General features: G+C 39.4%; 1 protein-coding gene across 2 annotated transcripts in view; it reads right to left on the bottom strand.

The window, feature by feature from the left end:
* Nucleotides 1-12578, bottom strand: part of LOC655664 (transducin-like enhancer protein 4) — a 58683-nt gene that overhangs the window by 30217 nt on the left and 15888 nt on the right. For both annotated transcript variants that reach the window (XM_008203263.3, XM_008203264.3), the window contains exons 4-5: nt 10918-10962; nt 2-139 (exon numbers count right to left, since the gene is read on the bottom strand). In XM_008203263.3, coding sequence (XP_008201485.1) covers nt 2-139; nt 10918-10962 — 183 coding nt within the window. The remainder of the gene's footprint in view (nt 1; nt 140-10917; nt 10963-12578) is intronic.

Genomic DNA, 12578 nt, shown 5'->3' on the forward strand with positions numbered 1-12578 from the left:
CTCCTATTATGGCATTGAGTTCTGTCATGGTAACTTGTTTTGCTCTCTCAACAGCGGTCGCGACTTGCTGTTGATGTTCTTGTGACAAGAAAGGGAGTATTTGCGCGATGATGGCGTTCAGTCTCTTGGCGATTTCAGTCTGGAAAAAGGAAAAAACGGATTTAATTATGAATAAAAGGAGAAAAAATTAATACAAGCAAATGTCAACACGTTTTATGCGATTCAAAGTCGATGATGCCTCTGCGAGTTCTGCGATCCTTGAAAAATAAATACGCCTGGCTATTGTAACTTTTTCTACTTTTTTCCCCAACTCCGAGCTTTCGCTGACGAGTGTTTACTTAGCTTTGTACAAACATTGTGTTCTCTGTTTGTTTTTCCAGTTCAGTGCAAGTCTGATTCCGCGTTTACAATATGCTGCTTTCCCGATATAATTGACAATTAGTTCGACAATCGCATCTTCCATTATAAATTATTTCGCGCCTTTAAATCGCCATCAAATAACTGATGGATGTCTTTATTATGCATCGGCTGAAACTATTACAAATGCATTATGTCAAATTGCTGGGGACTACATATGTTAATGTTAATATGACCACAAACCGCAGGCGAGCGGTCAACCACGATGTGACGTCACTGTTGTCGCGGTTCGCCATCACGACCACATGCCCATCCCAGCCCCTTAACCACCGATGCAACTGCAGAATACATGATGCGTATCGGAAATGCGCCATTTCGACATTAATTGTATCGATTGCCCGCAAATAAATTAAACCGACGAAAAACCCAACCCCACACACAGCAACTCCACCAGTTCTTCGCCACCAAACAAAAAACACCCCTTTCAAAACTGCAGACGCTGATTTTTTTCCGAAAATCTCAAAGAAAACCAACATAACTTGAAAATTATCACAGATAATTATGACGAATGCTGATACAGATCGTTGCAAAATTAAATTTTCTTTTACTTAGTGAAAAAAATGGACTTATAGCTTGTAGAAGTTGTCCAAAAATAGCGTTAAGATTTTTGGGCTTGTGAACCTTTTTTTTTCAATTTTAAACTCACTGAAGGAGAGATGTAAACTTTCTTTTTTAATTTTCCAAATACGATTTCTGAAACTCTAAAAATGGCTGAATTATCGATTTTTGAAGTGAAAGGTGCAAATCCAAAAATTTTCAAAAAACCCTAAATATTAAGATTTTCGTTCAAAAAGGCACAACGGGTTTTTGCACACACAATTTTCAGATAAATATCATTATCAGAACTTTGAAGATAAAGTAAATAGGAGAAAGATGTAATAAATTTTCACATTTTAAAATTATTAGAATATTAATCCACACAGAGCCGATAATAATATCAGCTCTCTGCGTAGCTATTGTTTGATTCATAAAACGTTGAAATGTTTGTAAAATTATTGGTTTCTGTGGTTTGTTTTAACCGTAGTTTTGGGAGTAGTAATATTTTTATTTATTTGGTCAAATGTACATTGTATTTTGGTAATAAATTTTTGAAACATTGGGAGAGAATATCCTTTGGCACCTCCTCTATCCCGGACTTTATGAAATGGAGCACTTGGCATGGCGTAAATCCGGTTTTGATGACACCGTTGAAGGCAAGAGGAACGTCCTTGCGAAGGAAATCTTGATATGTTTGTCAGGTTTTATCGGATCAAGTGGGTCTGGAGCGCAAGGGGTGGTTTCGTGACGTCTCCCGATAAGCCTGCCATTGATATCGCAATCTTTTTTTTGTTCCACGTTGACAGGTAAAAGAGAGAGAAGGCGCATCCGTCGTAAGTTCAGTTGTTTGTGGATAAACGAGCCACATTTTCATCACAGATAATACTGAGGGTAAACACGAGGCCGTTAGTTTTGTTAGTTCAGCAACTCAAATAATTTACCCAATAGAGAACTGCAGCCGGTAGTTTGTTCAGGGTTGCTAGCTGGAAAAGCGAGGAAGGGGACGACGCGACAGAATGTGTACCGACCACGAAGTGTCAATATTTGGTCATATAGAATGACGGCTGTTATTAGGACACAAGCGATGTGACTCGCATCGGCAAACCGACAAAGAAGGGAAGAAAGCGGATCAATCACAAGATCACGGAATTAACGAGAGATCAATCCGGACATGTGGAATTTTAATCAGCGAGGGGACGAGTTTACCTAAATTGTCCGCTGGGAACGGGCAGGTTTTTATCCAGGGAAACTCTCACGAGGTTTGTCATACATGCGCCAGCTGCGAGCCGCATTCCCGTCCCTCGCGCATTTTCGAAATATTTCGAAAAAATGTACTACATGTACCAAACAACAGGCAGAAAACTCACAACGAGTCGCTTCCAGACTGACAACTCCGGTTTAATTCACATATCGGGCGATTTTCAGCTTATACTTATAATTTTTTAAGTAGATGTTACATCCATATTCATTAAATAAATGGAGAAGTTACCAAAAAAAATTAACACTTGCCTTATGAAATCACTAGTCAGCTATTCGTTAGACTTATATTCTGCAGAAAAATCAATTTACCAAAAGACCTTATAACTTCAAAAAAAGCTAGGCAAGAATATATGGCTTATGAAAATCCCGAGTAAATAGTTGGAGTTACAGCTTCGTCAGCAGTTACGAAAATTTTTATTAGAAAAATATTACTATCGGAACAACTGTTTTGTGCACACAGTAACCTTCAAATATAAAATGCGCGTTTTAAACTTTTTAGGTGGTAACTTTCAAACACAGTAACTTTCAAACACATTTACCACGGTAACTTTCAAACTTAATTTTTGGTGCAATTAATTTTTAAATTAATTCAGTTTTGTGCATAATGTAAATAATCAGTAACTCGTAAAGCGATTTCTTATTGCAGGTAACTTTCAAAATGTTACATTTTTAACTTTTACTTTACCAGCAGGTGTAACCTTAATAAATGGCTCACAATTTTTGTTGTTTTAAACCTTCATTGTTTATACAAACCCTCAAAATATAACTTTTATGCCGATGTAACTCCCAGTGCTACTTATGTTTTTTAACTGATGTAACCGCCAAAATGCCACTTCTCAAACACATTAACCAGTATAACTTTCAAATTAGAAATTTTTGATTTTCTTTTTTTTTTCTATATTTTTTAAAATAAATTAATTGAGTCTACTGGCAACACTAAATGTAAATTTAAAGAATACCAATAGAGTACGCTTCCAGTTAACCAACAGACTCAATTTTTCTGTATCAGTCTGTATTTGCTCATAAGAATAAGCATTTTTTATGAATACAGATTCAAGTATTTATTTTTAAGTAAATGGTGATACTTATAAATAGATACTAATTTTTATGGCAAGATTGATAAGAATTGGGCTTCGCGCGTGATTAGGGCGAACTCCTCGTGCGTTCAAGTAGTATCCATCTATAATTCATTGTGAAAGGGGTGGGTTTAGAGCCCTCCGAGTGCGTTGTATTCGGTTGTATCTTGCATGGTGTTGGAAAATGTATTCACCCCAGGTTGGCAACTGCACGATTCGCTTCGGTCGTGTTTGGAATTCGTCAGCGGGGTCGAAATTGGCAGCCTAACCACGTCCTGAGCCCATTACGATCGGGGTTGCAACGGCTGCTTGATTATCGTATTATCAGGGTGTAGTGTAGCGCACTTAATGCTGCGAAACAGACTTTGTTTGTTCATGTGTGTTTTATTAAAGAGGGGGAAGAGCTTTTTTGCGACACCTCCGCCGCCGTACTAAATCCCTCCCGAAATAATTACGGAGCACTTACATCGACAATTACGGAGCGAATCCGAGTTACAAGGCTACTTTACAAACGGCACGGGGGTAGTAAATCTTGGCGGGTCTCTGTGAGTAACCGCACTGTAAACTTCCTCGCAGCTCCCGGAAACGACTCCGGTTCCGGTCGCCAAGTCGCTACCGGAACTTTTATACCCCGGCGCGTTTATCAACTGTGCGCGATTGTTTGGAACACGAAAACTTTTTCAGACTTTGATTCTTGCGAGCGCATTTTAACCGACGGTTATAAAAGGGAGCAAAAACACGAGAATTCGGTGTCGTGCAAACTGGTATCGGACTTTCATCAAGGGCGGGCTTAATCAAGCCATTATTACGGCGCCTTCGCCACCAATCGTCACGAGACACCACAGTAAGCCCTTTTTCACACGCGCACGAATTTTTTTATATGAAACTGGATTCGGTCTTTCGTGATAATGAGTGGGTCGTACAAAAGGGATGTAGATCTTATCATTTGGGGAAAATAAGTGGTCGGCCGTGGGTGCGCCTGTTAATACTTTTCGGTGGCAGTTTGCGTCAGCCGCACGTATTCGTTAAAGTTATTATTGGTTGAAAAACTTCTTGGGGGGCGAATTCGTCGCTAATCCGTGTCGGGGTGGATGCGGGCATAATGATAGGTCACGTTTTGATGCTCGATAAGCCTCCCTCGTCGAGGGTGCCTTACACCCCATCTAAATAACCCCTCAACATTTGTGTTTCTCTCTCAACCCCATTCAACGACCCTCGATATTTACATATACGCGTATTTGAGTGCTCTGCGGTTAATAAAATTGCTGTTTTGCGTTATGACCTAGCGCACGTACAAATCGGCCGAGAGAGATGTTTATTCCGCGCGAATTTCGGGAATTTCGATGTCACCTGCCGAAACACCTGGTATATCAGATAACCGGAAACCGGTAATTTATTCGGGGAGTGATCTTTCCAGCTGACGAAACAACTTTCGACAACCCCATGCCCGACCCTTCAGAAGTATTTAATGGAACTATTGTGTTCACATATCGCTTAATCTGGCCATTGTCTAATTGAAAGAGGGACATGTGGGGATGACACCCTTTAAATTTTATTACCTCGGTTTAGCCACCCTTTCCCAAACAAAGTTATTCTAATTTTTCACGTCGCTCTTTCAAATCTCAATCTCGACCGAATAGACTTTTTCCATTCAGGAATTCCTTATCGGTGTGAATTGGATTTCGTGCCATTCGGAAAAATGAGTGCACGTGTCATTTTTCTGGGGTTTAACCCTCGCTGCTTTATTGCCGGAGCTGAAGTGGTATTTGGAAAGCATTTTATATGCTAGGATGGCCATTTTTTTCGCAAGAAATGGGGCACTTTCACGCCGTAAAACAGTGACCCCGCCTAATAAAATTATTAAACCCAAGCCGTGTTTACAAATCCACATTAAGCTCGCGTGATTTACACGAAATCGTATGTAAATTCGGCGGACTTTTCCGAAAATATTTCGGATGTGATTGCGTGCGGTCGTAAAACAGTTTCCGGTAAGTGATTAGGAGTTGGACGGCCGGAAAAGTGCGAATAAGCAGAGTAATAAATCAACACCATTGTATTGCCGGACTTTGTCACGCTAGTGCGCCCCCACAATATGCGCTAAACGGCGACATGAGGCGGCGGCGGCGGCGCCCCTGAAAAAAACGACACGGAAAAAATCCAACGGGGCTAACGAGATTGTACGCCGTGTTATGAAAGCGGACGAAATTTAATTGTTTGGTGGTGATTGGCCGGCAGGAAGAGAGCCAATTAAATTGTGCCAAGTACGGCGGACTAATGAGTTTCAGACAGATTTTCCGATTTTTCGTAAATCCGGGCTTTGTTCCGTAACTTTAATTAATAAACTAAACAACAAACTTGGGCAAGTTAGTGTTGGTGTGGCGTAGATGTCTGCGCCATCTCTCGTCTGGGTTCTAGTAACCCGTATCGATCTTTTGATTCTTTTTGTGATTTTATCCTTTTAATTTTCCCCGCTCCAAATATTTATTTTTTCTATCATCGCGTCCACCCCGAGATTAAACCCGAACACGTTCTTTGTTGACGTATTCTTTTTTCCAATGTTTCGTGTTTGTTCAGGTCTTGTCATATTGCTGGAGTGCAATGGCTTAATTTGCTTCTGGTGTTCTTGAGTGTGTGCGAAAATAAATTTCGAGTTAAAATCTGTCGAGAGTGAATGGGAAAGGAGCTCTAATTGAGATTTTAATTACTCTTGCTTAAACTCACACCGCGAACCGGCCTGTAATTGGCTGTCTAATTATCATGCAGCCCTGGTAGCAGCGACTTCTCGAGCAGAAACCGCCTCTGAGCCAGTTTATTTTTTCTCACTCTCTTCCGTTATCAAAAGCACTGTTTACTGCAACTAACACAAGCTCGTTAGCTGATTCCTTGTAATGAACAAACGAACTACATAATTTATGGGGACTTTTCGCTTTTTAGAAACAAACAACTTAACTACTCGCTGTATAAATCAAACGAGACTTAATTGCGCTTCTTGGGCGACGCTTTATTCGGCTGTTTTTAATTTTTCAAAGGGATTCCAAGTTGAATAACGCGCTGGTGGCTAATCCGCGGTCTCATCTGGATTAAGTCCAATATTAGCACTAGCAATAACAGTAACCAAGGAGACCGCACATAGCAATCGCTTCCGATTCGGAATTAGAGCCTGTTTATTTAACGTCTGTTTGAAAAGGCGCTGAATGATGATAGCTCTCTTCATTGCATTTCGTCCCGTGTGTACCTTGGCTCGAATATCTCCACTCCAGAGCTCTTAATGTCGTCCACTTTTCCCCGTAATTTCGAACGTCCATGCAATATTGGAAACACCAGAGTCGTTTTTACCAGATTAGTCGGTTAGGTGTGTAGATGCGGCTTTAAAACGGCGAAATTTATTAAGTAAACTGGCGAAGGGGTGTGTTTATAAAAGCTTAATTATAGCAGCGTAACGTTGCCACCCGTTAACAAGCGGTTCAATTATCTAAGCTTTTAGTGCGTCGACAGCGTCGAGACGTCTGTTTGCTCAGCGCGCCACTTCACAACCACACGAAGAGCCCCACTCAAAGAAATTGGCTACATAAACAACACATAAATGTATGTAGGGCGTCGCGGCGTTTCCGTGATTGCATTTTTATGGAAGTCGATGAAGTGTTGAAAATTTTCGAGAAAATTACACGGACGTGGGTGGGAAAATGCGGTCGGTTTAATTGACGACGACGGACGGAGCGCCGCTGGACGTCGGTTGCGGCGTCGAGGCGGCCGCGCATGTATAATTCAGCCGATCACCGTGGAGCAGATTAACTCGGCCGCAGCCCAGAACTTTATCTAATTACATCCATATATCTCCCCTGCGGTTTTGTCTTCGGCCGACGCTGTTCTGTGGTAATTCTATTCTGTTTTGCTACACTATTTCAGCCATTGTTTTGAACAGGCGGGGGCGGAGGCGCCGCTTGCTTATCAACCGCCGCCCACATTTAATCACAAACGATCATTCTTTTCACAAGAACGGCCCGAATCCTGGCCCTCACATCAAAATTGAGAAGTACTAAGCAATTATTTTTCTATTTTTAGCGATATTTGTAATCTAATTTTAAATCGAAAAATAAAATTGAGTGTTTTAAACAATTAGAATTTGCGTTGAAAAAAAAGAGATTAAAATGTTTATTAATATCGGCAAATGCTTCTCGGTTCAAAAACGAGACCACAATTTTTTGTTGGTTACTTGAAATTGATTTTTTTCTATATCACTACAAATATCCTGCTGGTGGCTAATACGTCCATAGCTGCTTCCAAGCAGTGCGTTCCTCACTGTCCAACCATAAGATGATAAAAACAGGACAAAAGATTTTACAAAATTCGCGTTTTGATAACTTTCCTGTTATCGAATTTTAAAAACAAAAATATATTTTTGATCAGCAAAAAGTATAAAGTCGTTGAACTGCCTTGGTTTTTCAAAATATTTTTAATTTCAAAATTTTTTAAATTTATTTTCAAAAATAATTCAAAAAATAAAAAAGCGTTACGTTGGCGCAAATTTAATTACAATTCTTTGATCACATTTTTTTTCGTTTCCGAAATAAGTGAATGGATAAAAAACACTAAAACGTGTTCCCCTTCGACCTTAAAGGACAATATTTAAGTATAGATGCCAAGTCTTTGGAAAAACCTAATCAAAATTTATGGAAATCCGTAACTATCTGACAAAAAATGATAAGAACACTCTAGAATTTGCCAATTATCGGTCAAAGCCCCATCGGGAGCGAATTAAAGATAGCTGACTGAAACAGTCATAAAATCGTAAATTTTATTGTAAGTTAGTCAGTTTTTAATTTCATCAATCATCATCCTTTGGCCAATTGTGCAAATGGCTCGGCAACCGTAGACCTTTCTGCTCGCGGCGCTTGTCAAACATCGCCTTTCCCTTTCGATATTTTATTGGTAATCGATTTCTTGAAGCGTGATGTGGAGGACTCTTCGCCAGTGGCGTGCCCATGTTTGCGTTTTTTCGGCCCGAAGGCCCGCCGTTATCTCCCCTCGTTGGCCGCAATGTTCCAGTGCTATGTATATCGTTAATAGGACGCAACGTTCGGCAAAGTGGCCCCCATATTAGCCGGCGTAACGTTTTGATCCGTTCCACGCCACTGGCCACCCCCGACAAAGGGGATGGAGAAACCTTTGTGTAACGCCGAGCCCGCAGCCTCGGGGAAAGTGGCCACTGATGTGATCACGAGCCGTGCAAATCGATGTTCGCTTCACCCCTCGACCCCAGTCAAGTCGTCGGCGCGATTCTCGCCGAAATAAACCCACCCCTCATTTTTATCGCACGTTCGGGAGGATCACGAGAGGCCGTCTTTAATGGACGCAATTAATTTAAATGGATATCGATTATTGGGCGATTTATGACAGCGCAGCGCCAATTCTGGATTTATATTCAGAAAGGTGACGATTCGGACGATAGTTTGCAAGGAATTGAACGAGTTTTGCAATTTCGGGGATAAATACGACAACAAAGTTGATTAAATCGAAAGGGCGAACGGAGGATTTTAAAGCGATTTCGGGAGGGTGGCTTCCGCCGCTTTATCTTGCGATTCTGGAGTTCTTCCAGAACCAATTTTACTTATTTCATCGATTGGGCTTTCTTAGACAGCTTTATAATCCACTCAGGCTATACCCACTTCCACACAAGCTGTTCCAGAATTATTTAACACACATGACAAACATCCAAATGAAGTTTTTTCTTAAATATCTCAATCAATAATTAATACGCTTACTGCTTAGCGCTTAGGTAACTCATTTTTCGTCTCAATCTAGTGCCACCAAAAAGTTCCCTTACCTGTTGTCTTTGTTAATTTTTTTTCTTTTTCATTACAATTCTTTTCTTCTTCATTTAGTTTTTTAATGTCCTTTCTTATCAATTTTTTTAATTAGATATCATACTCTTAAAGAATACTTTTTTAATATGTCAATCGTTTTCTTTATTTTTTTTCTGTTTTCATATCTTCATATGTTCATTTCAGTTTTTGTTGCTTTTTTAATTTAATATTTTTTCCAGATTAATGTTTTCTTTTTTTTCGCTTCATATTTTTTTGTATTTTCCTTCCGCCGCTTTATCTTGCGATTCTGGAGTTCTTCCAGAACCAATTTTACTTATTTCATCGACTGAGCTTTCTTAGACAGCTTTATAATTCACTCAGGCTATACCCACTTCCACACAAGCTGTTCCAGAATTATTTAACATACATTACAAACATCCAAATGAAATTTTTTCTTGAATATCTCAATCAATAATTAATACGCTTACTGCTTAGCGCTGAGGTAACTCATTTTTCCTCTAAATCTGGTGCCACCAAAAAGTTCACTTACCTGTTGTCTTTGTTTATTTTTTTTTTCTTTTTCATTACAATTCTTGTCTTCTTCATTTAGTTTTTTAATGTTTTCTTATCAATTTTTTTAATTAAAAAAATACTTTTTTAATATGTCAATCGTTTTCTTCATTTTTTTTGTTTTCATATCGTCATATGTTCATTTCAGTTTTTGTGGCTTTTTTAATTTCATATTTTTTGTCAAGATTAATGTTTTCTTTTTTTTTTCGCTTCATATTTTTTTGTATTTTCTTTTATTCTTATTTTCTCCTCTAACTAACTGCTTTCCAGTCCACTTTTTCAAACAAATCTTGGAAGGAGCCGAGTGCAGGACCATCTGTTTATTCCGTTACGCTGACGGAAATGGTAGACACGTTACCGTTCAATAAACACCAAATTGATTAGTTTTGGTGCACCCCAAGTCTTGGGGTGCCAGATGTTGAAAAACGTGTCAAATTTTTGAAATAGCGAGAATAAATAGGACCATAAATTGTGCTCAGTTCTTTATTAAAAAAACTTATACAATTCAATTTCGACAAAACATGGAATTAATTACCACTCTTGAGTGAATTTGGTGCAAAAAGCGGTTGCAATTTTGTAAAGTTCCGATCTGGCACGGATTTCTGGTCGAAGGCTTCGCAAGGCGAAATCAAGGATCGGCCTTTTATCCTGGCTCAAGCTGTTCGAGTAAACAACGCATGATGCTTACATATGCAAACATAAAGTGGGGAACAGTCGACAGCGACCGTACCGCTGGCAATTAACACACCCTCAATATTGCCGACCCTCCTCAAACAGCCCACCCCACACTCTCTACATCACACATGGAGCGGACCCTCGCGCTATACAGCTTGATTTCAAATTCAAATAATTTTATTACTCAAGGGTTTCCTCCGACATTTCCATATCTACAAAGTTTTATGCTTGTTATTTCGACACATTGCCTCGGAAAAAGCGGGCGTCCGGCTAAATCATCGCGCGAATTTTTTATTCAAATGGCAAATGGAAACTGCGTTCGCTCCTAAATTGTATGACATAAACACAAGGTGAAATATTTAACGCGAAGTAGTGCCCGTGTGCATTTGCCGATTATTAAAACAAGCGGAGATTACTCCAAAAAGTGGAAATTCATGTCGAGATTTAACAGCCGCGCGATGGAAAATAATAATGCTGTTTCCCGGAACTAATGCACGGATTAAAATTTTACATTAATTTCCAAAGGTAAATACGGAGATGGAGAGATAAACCTGATTTTTACGAAAGCAAATCCTTACCTGTTTATGCATTTCGACGTTCAGGCCGTACGACATTTCGTAGTACTGGAACAAAAAATCGAGTTAAAATCAAGACGTACATAAAAACAGAAATGCACCCAACAACGGCCGACATAATTGGTTTAATTAAACTAAAAATAAAGCAGCCAGTAAACGACATAAACCGAATTCCTGAAAGTGAGCAAAAAAGTCGGTAATCCATTCCAAAATAGGTGGTCTAGTTAGTCTCTCCAGGAGAAGGAATGTGAATCTATTAGCATTAACACGACTCTGGACGTTTTTATTGATATACTTGTTTCTCCCGTTTTACATTCCGTCGGCACAAGAAATTTTCGCCAATAAAAACTTGATCATTTTATAACAGCGATATTTGAAATTCCAGTGCCCAACGGGCTCCATAAATTTTCTCAAATTACCTCCGATGCACTCGCTTCCATACACGCGAATGAGAAATGCCCCAAACTTACAAAATCGTCAACCGTTCTCCAACGGTGCTTAGACCTGTCGACGTGGTTAGTCAGCAAACACTTGTCTTGTTTTTTAAACGGAAAATAGCGTGATAATAAACCATTACGTCTATAAATAACGATAATAACTTGTAGTGCAGGAAATAATTCAACTAGATTCTATCAAGGCAAGTTTTTAACAAATGTTGGTTTCAGCTGCATTCTTTTATCTTATCGCAACTGCATATTAGCATTCATTACCTTTTAGCACACACACATTAGCCGGAGAAATAAAATGACCAATGCTAATGATTCTACGGATATTAAACCTTCACTTATAGCACACACCTGATAATCGCTTTTGGATGACAGCCCGCATTCCCGATCATTTTATAGATCCGGTAGCTCAAAAAGACCTGAGATAATTTTTTCGCTAGTGTGTCCTCCACCAACTACCGTTAGCTCCAGTGTAGCTAATTACCGGCACCATTTTGTCGTAGCTTTGTGTTTGTTTTATTTTCCCAAGTCAATTATGCAGAGCATCGCTCACCGGTTATAATAACCGGCAGGAAAATTAAAAAATCATCGTTTAACGAGCAAGCGGGCCGGCGAAAATCGTGAGCAATCCTGCTAAGACAATTTATCTGCGGTGCTAATTGCGGTGTTAAAACGGTAGCTAGTAAATCAATTAGAAATATTCAACGTCAAATTTCACAGTAATGCACTGACAATTATGGCCAATTACTTGTATACAATTTAGTAGACGTGCGTGTAATGAGGTGTTTCATCCACGAGAGGCATGCAGTGAAACTAGCCGGAGTTGCTGAACGGAAACTTTAAGTTAGATGGCGCGTGAAGGACTCTAAATGCGTCTGATGGCTGATCATGAATACGGTGTAATGACCCCCGCGATTATTACACTTTCATGTAACTAATTGATTATTCCGACCGGCGATTTAATTGTACACAAATTCGCCAAATTCGAAACAAAAGGATGAATTACAAACAACGTCCATTTGCGGTGTTTACAACCGTACAAGAAAAAATATTATAATTGCGCCGTGTTGTAATCTAATAACCAGATAAATTACCACACAACTACACGACTTTTTCTAATTAATTTACAATGTCGTACGCGGATCGCTGAATTATTGTATTCGCAGCATGTATTTAGCGGTTTTGATAAATAAATCATTATGTTAAGTTTATTAAACC

Source organism: Tribolium castaneum, chromosome 4 (assembly GCF_031307605.1).
Source record: "Tribolium castaneum strain GA2 chromosome 4, icTriCast1.1, whole genome shotgun sequence".
Classification (NCBI taxonomy): domain Eukaryota; kingdom Metazoa; phylum Arthropoda; class Insecta; order Coleoptera; family Tenebrionidae; genus Tribolium; species Tribolium castaneum.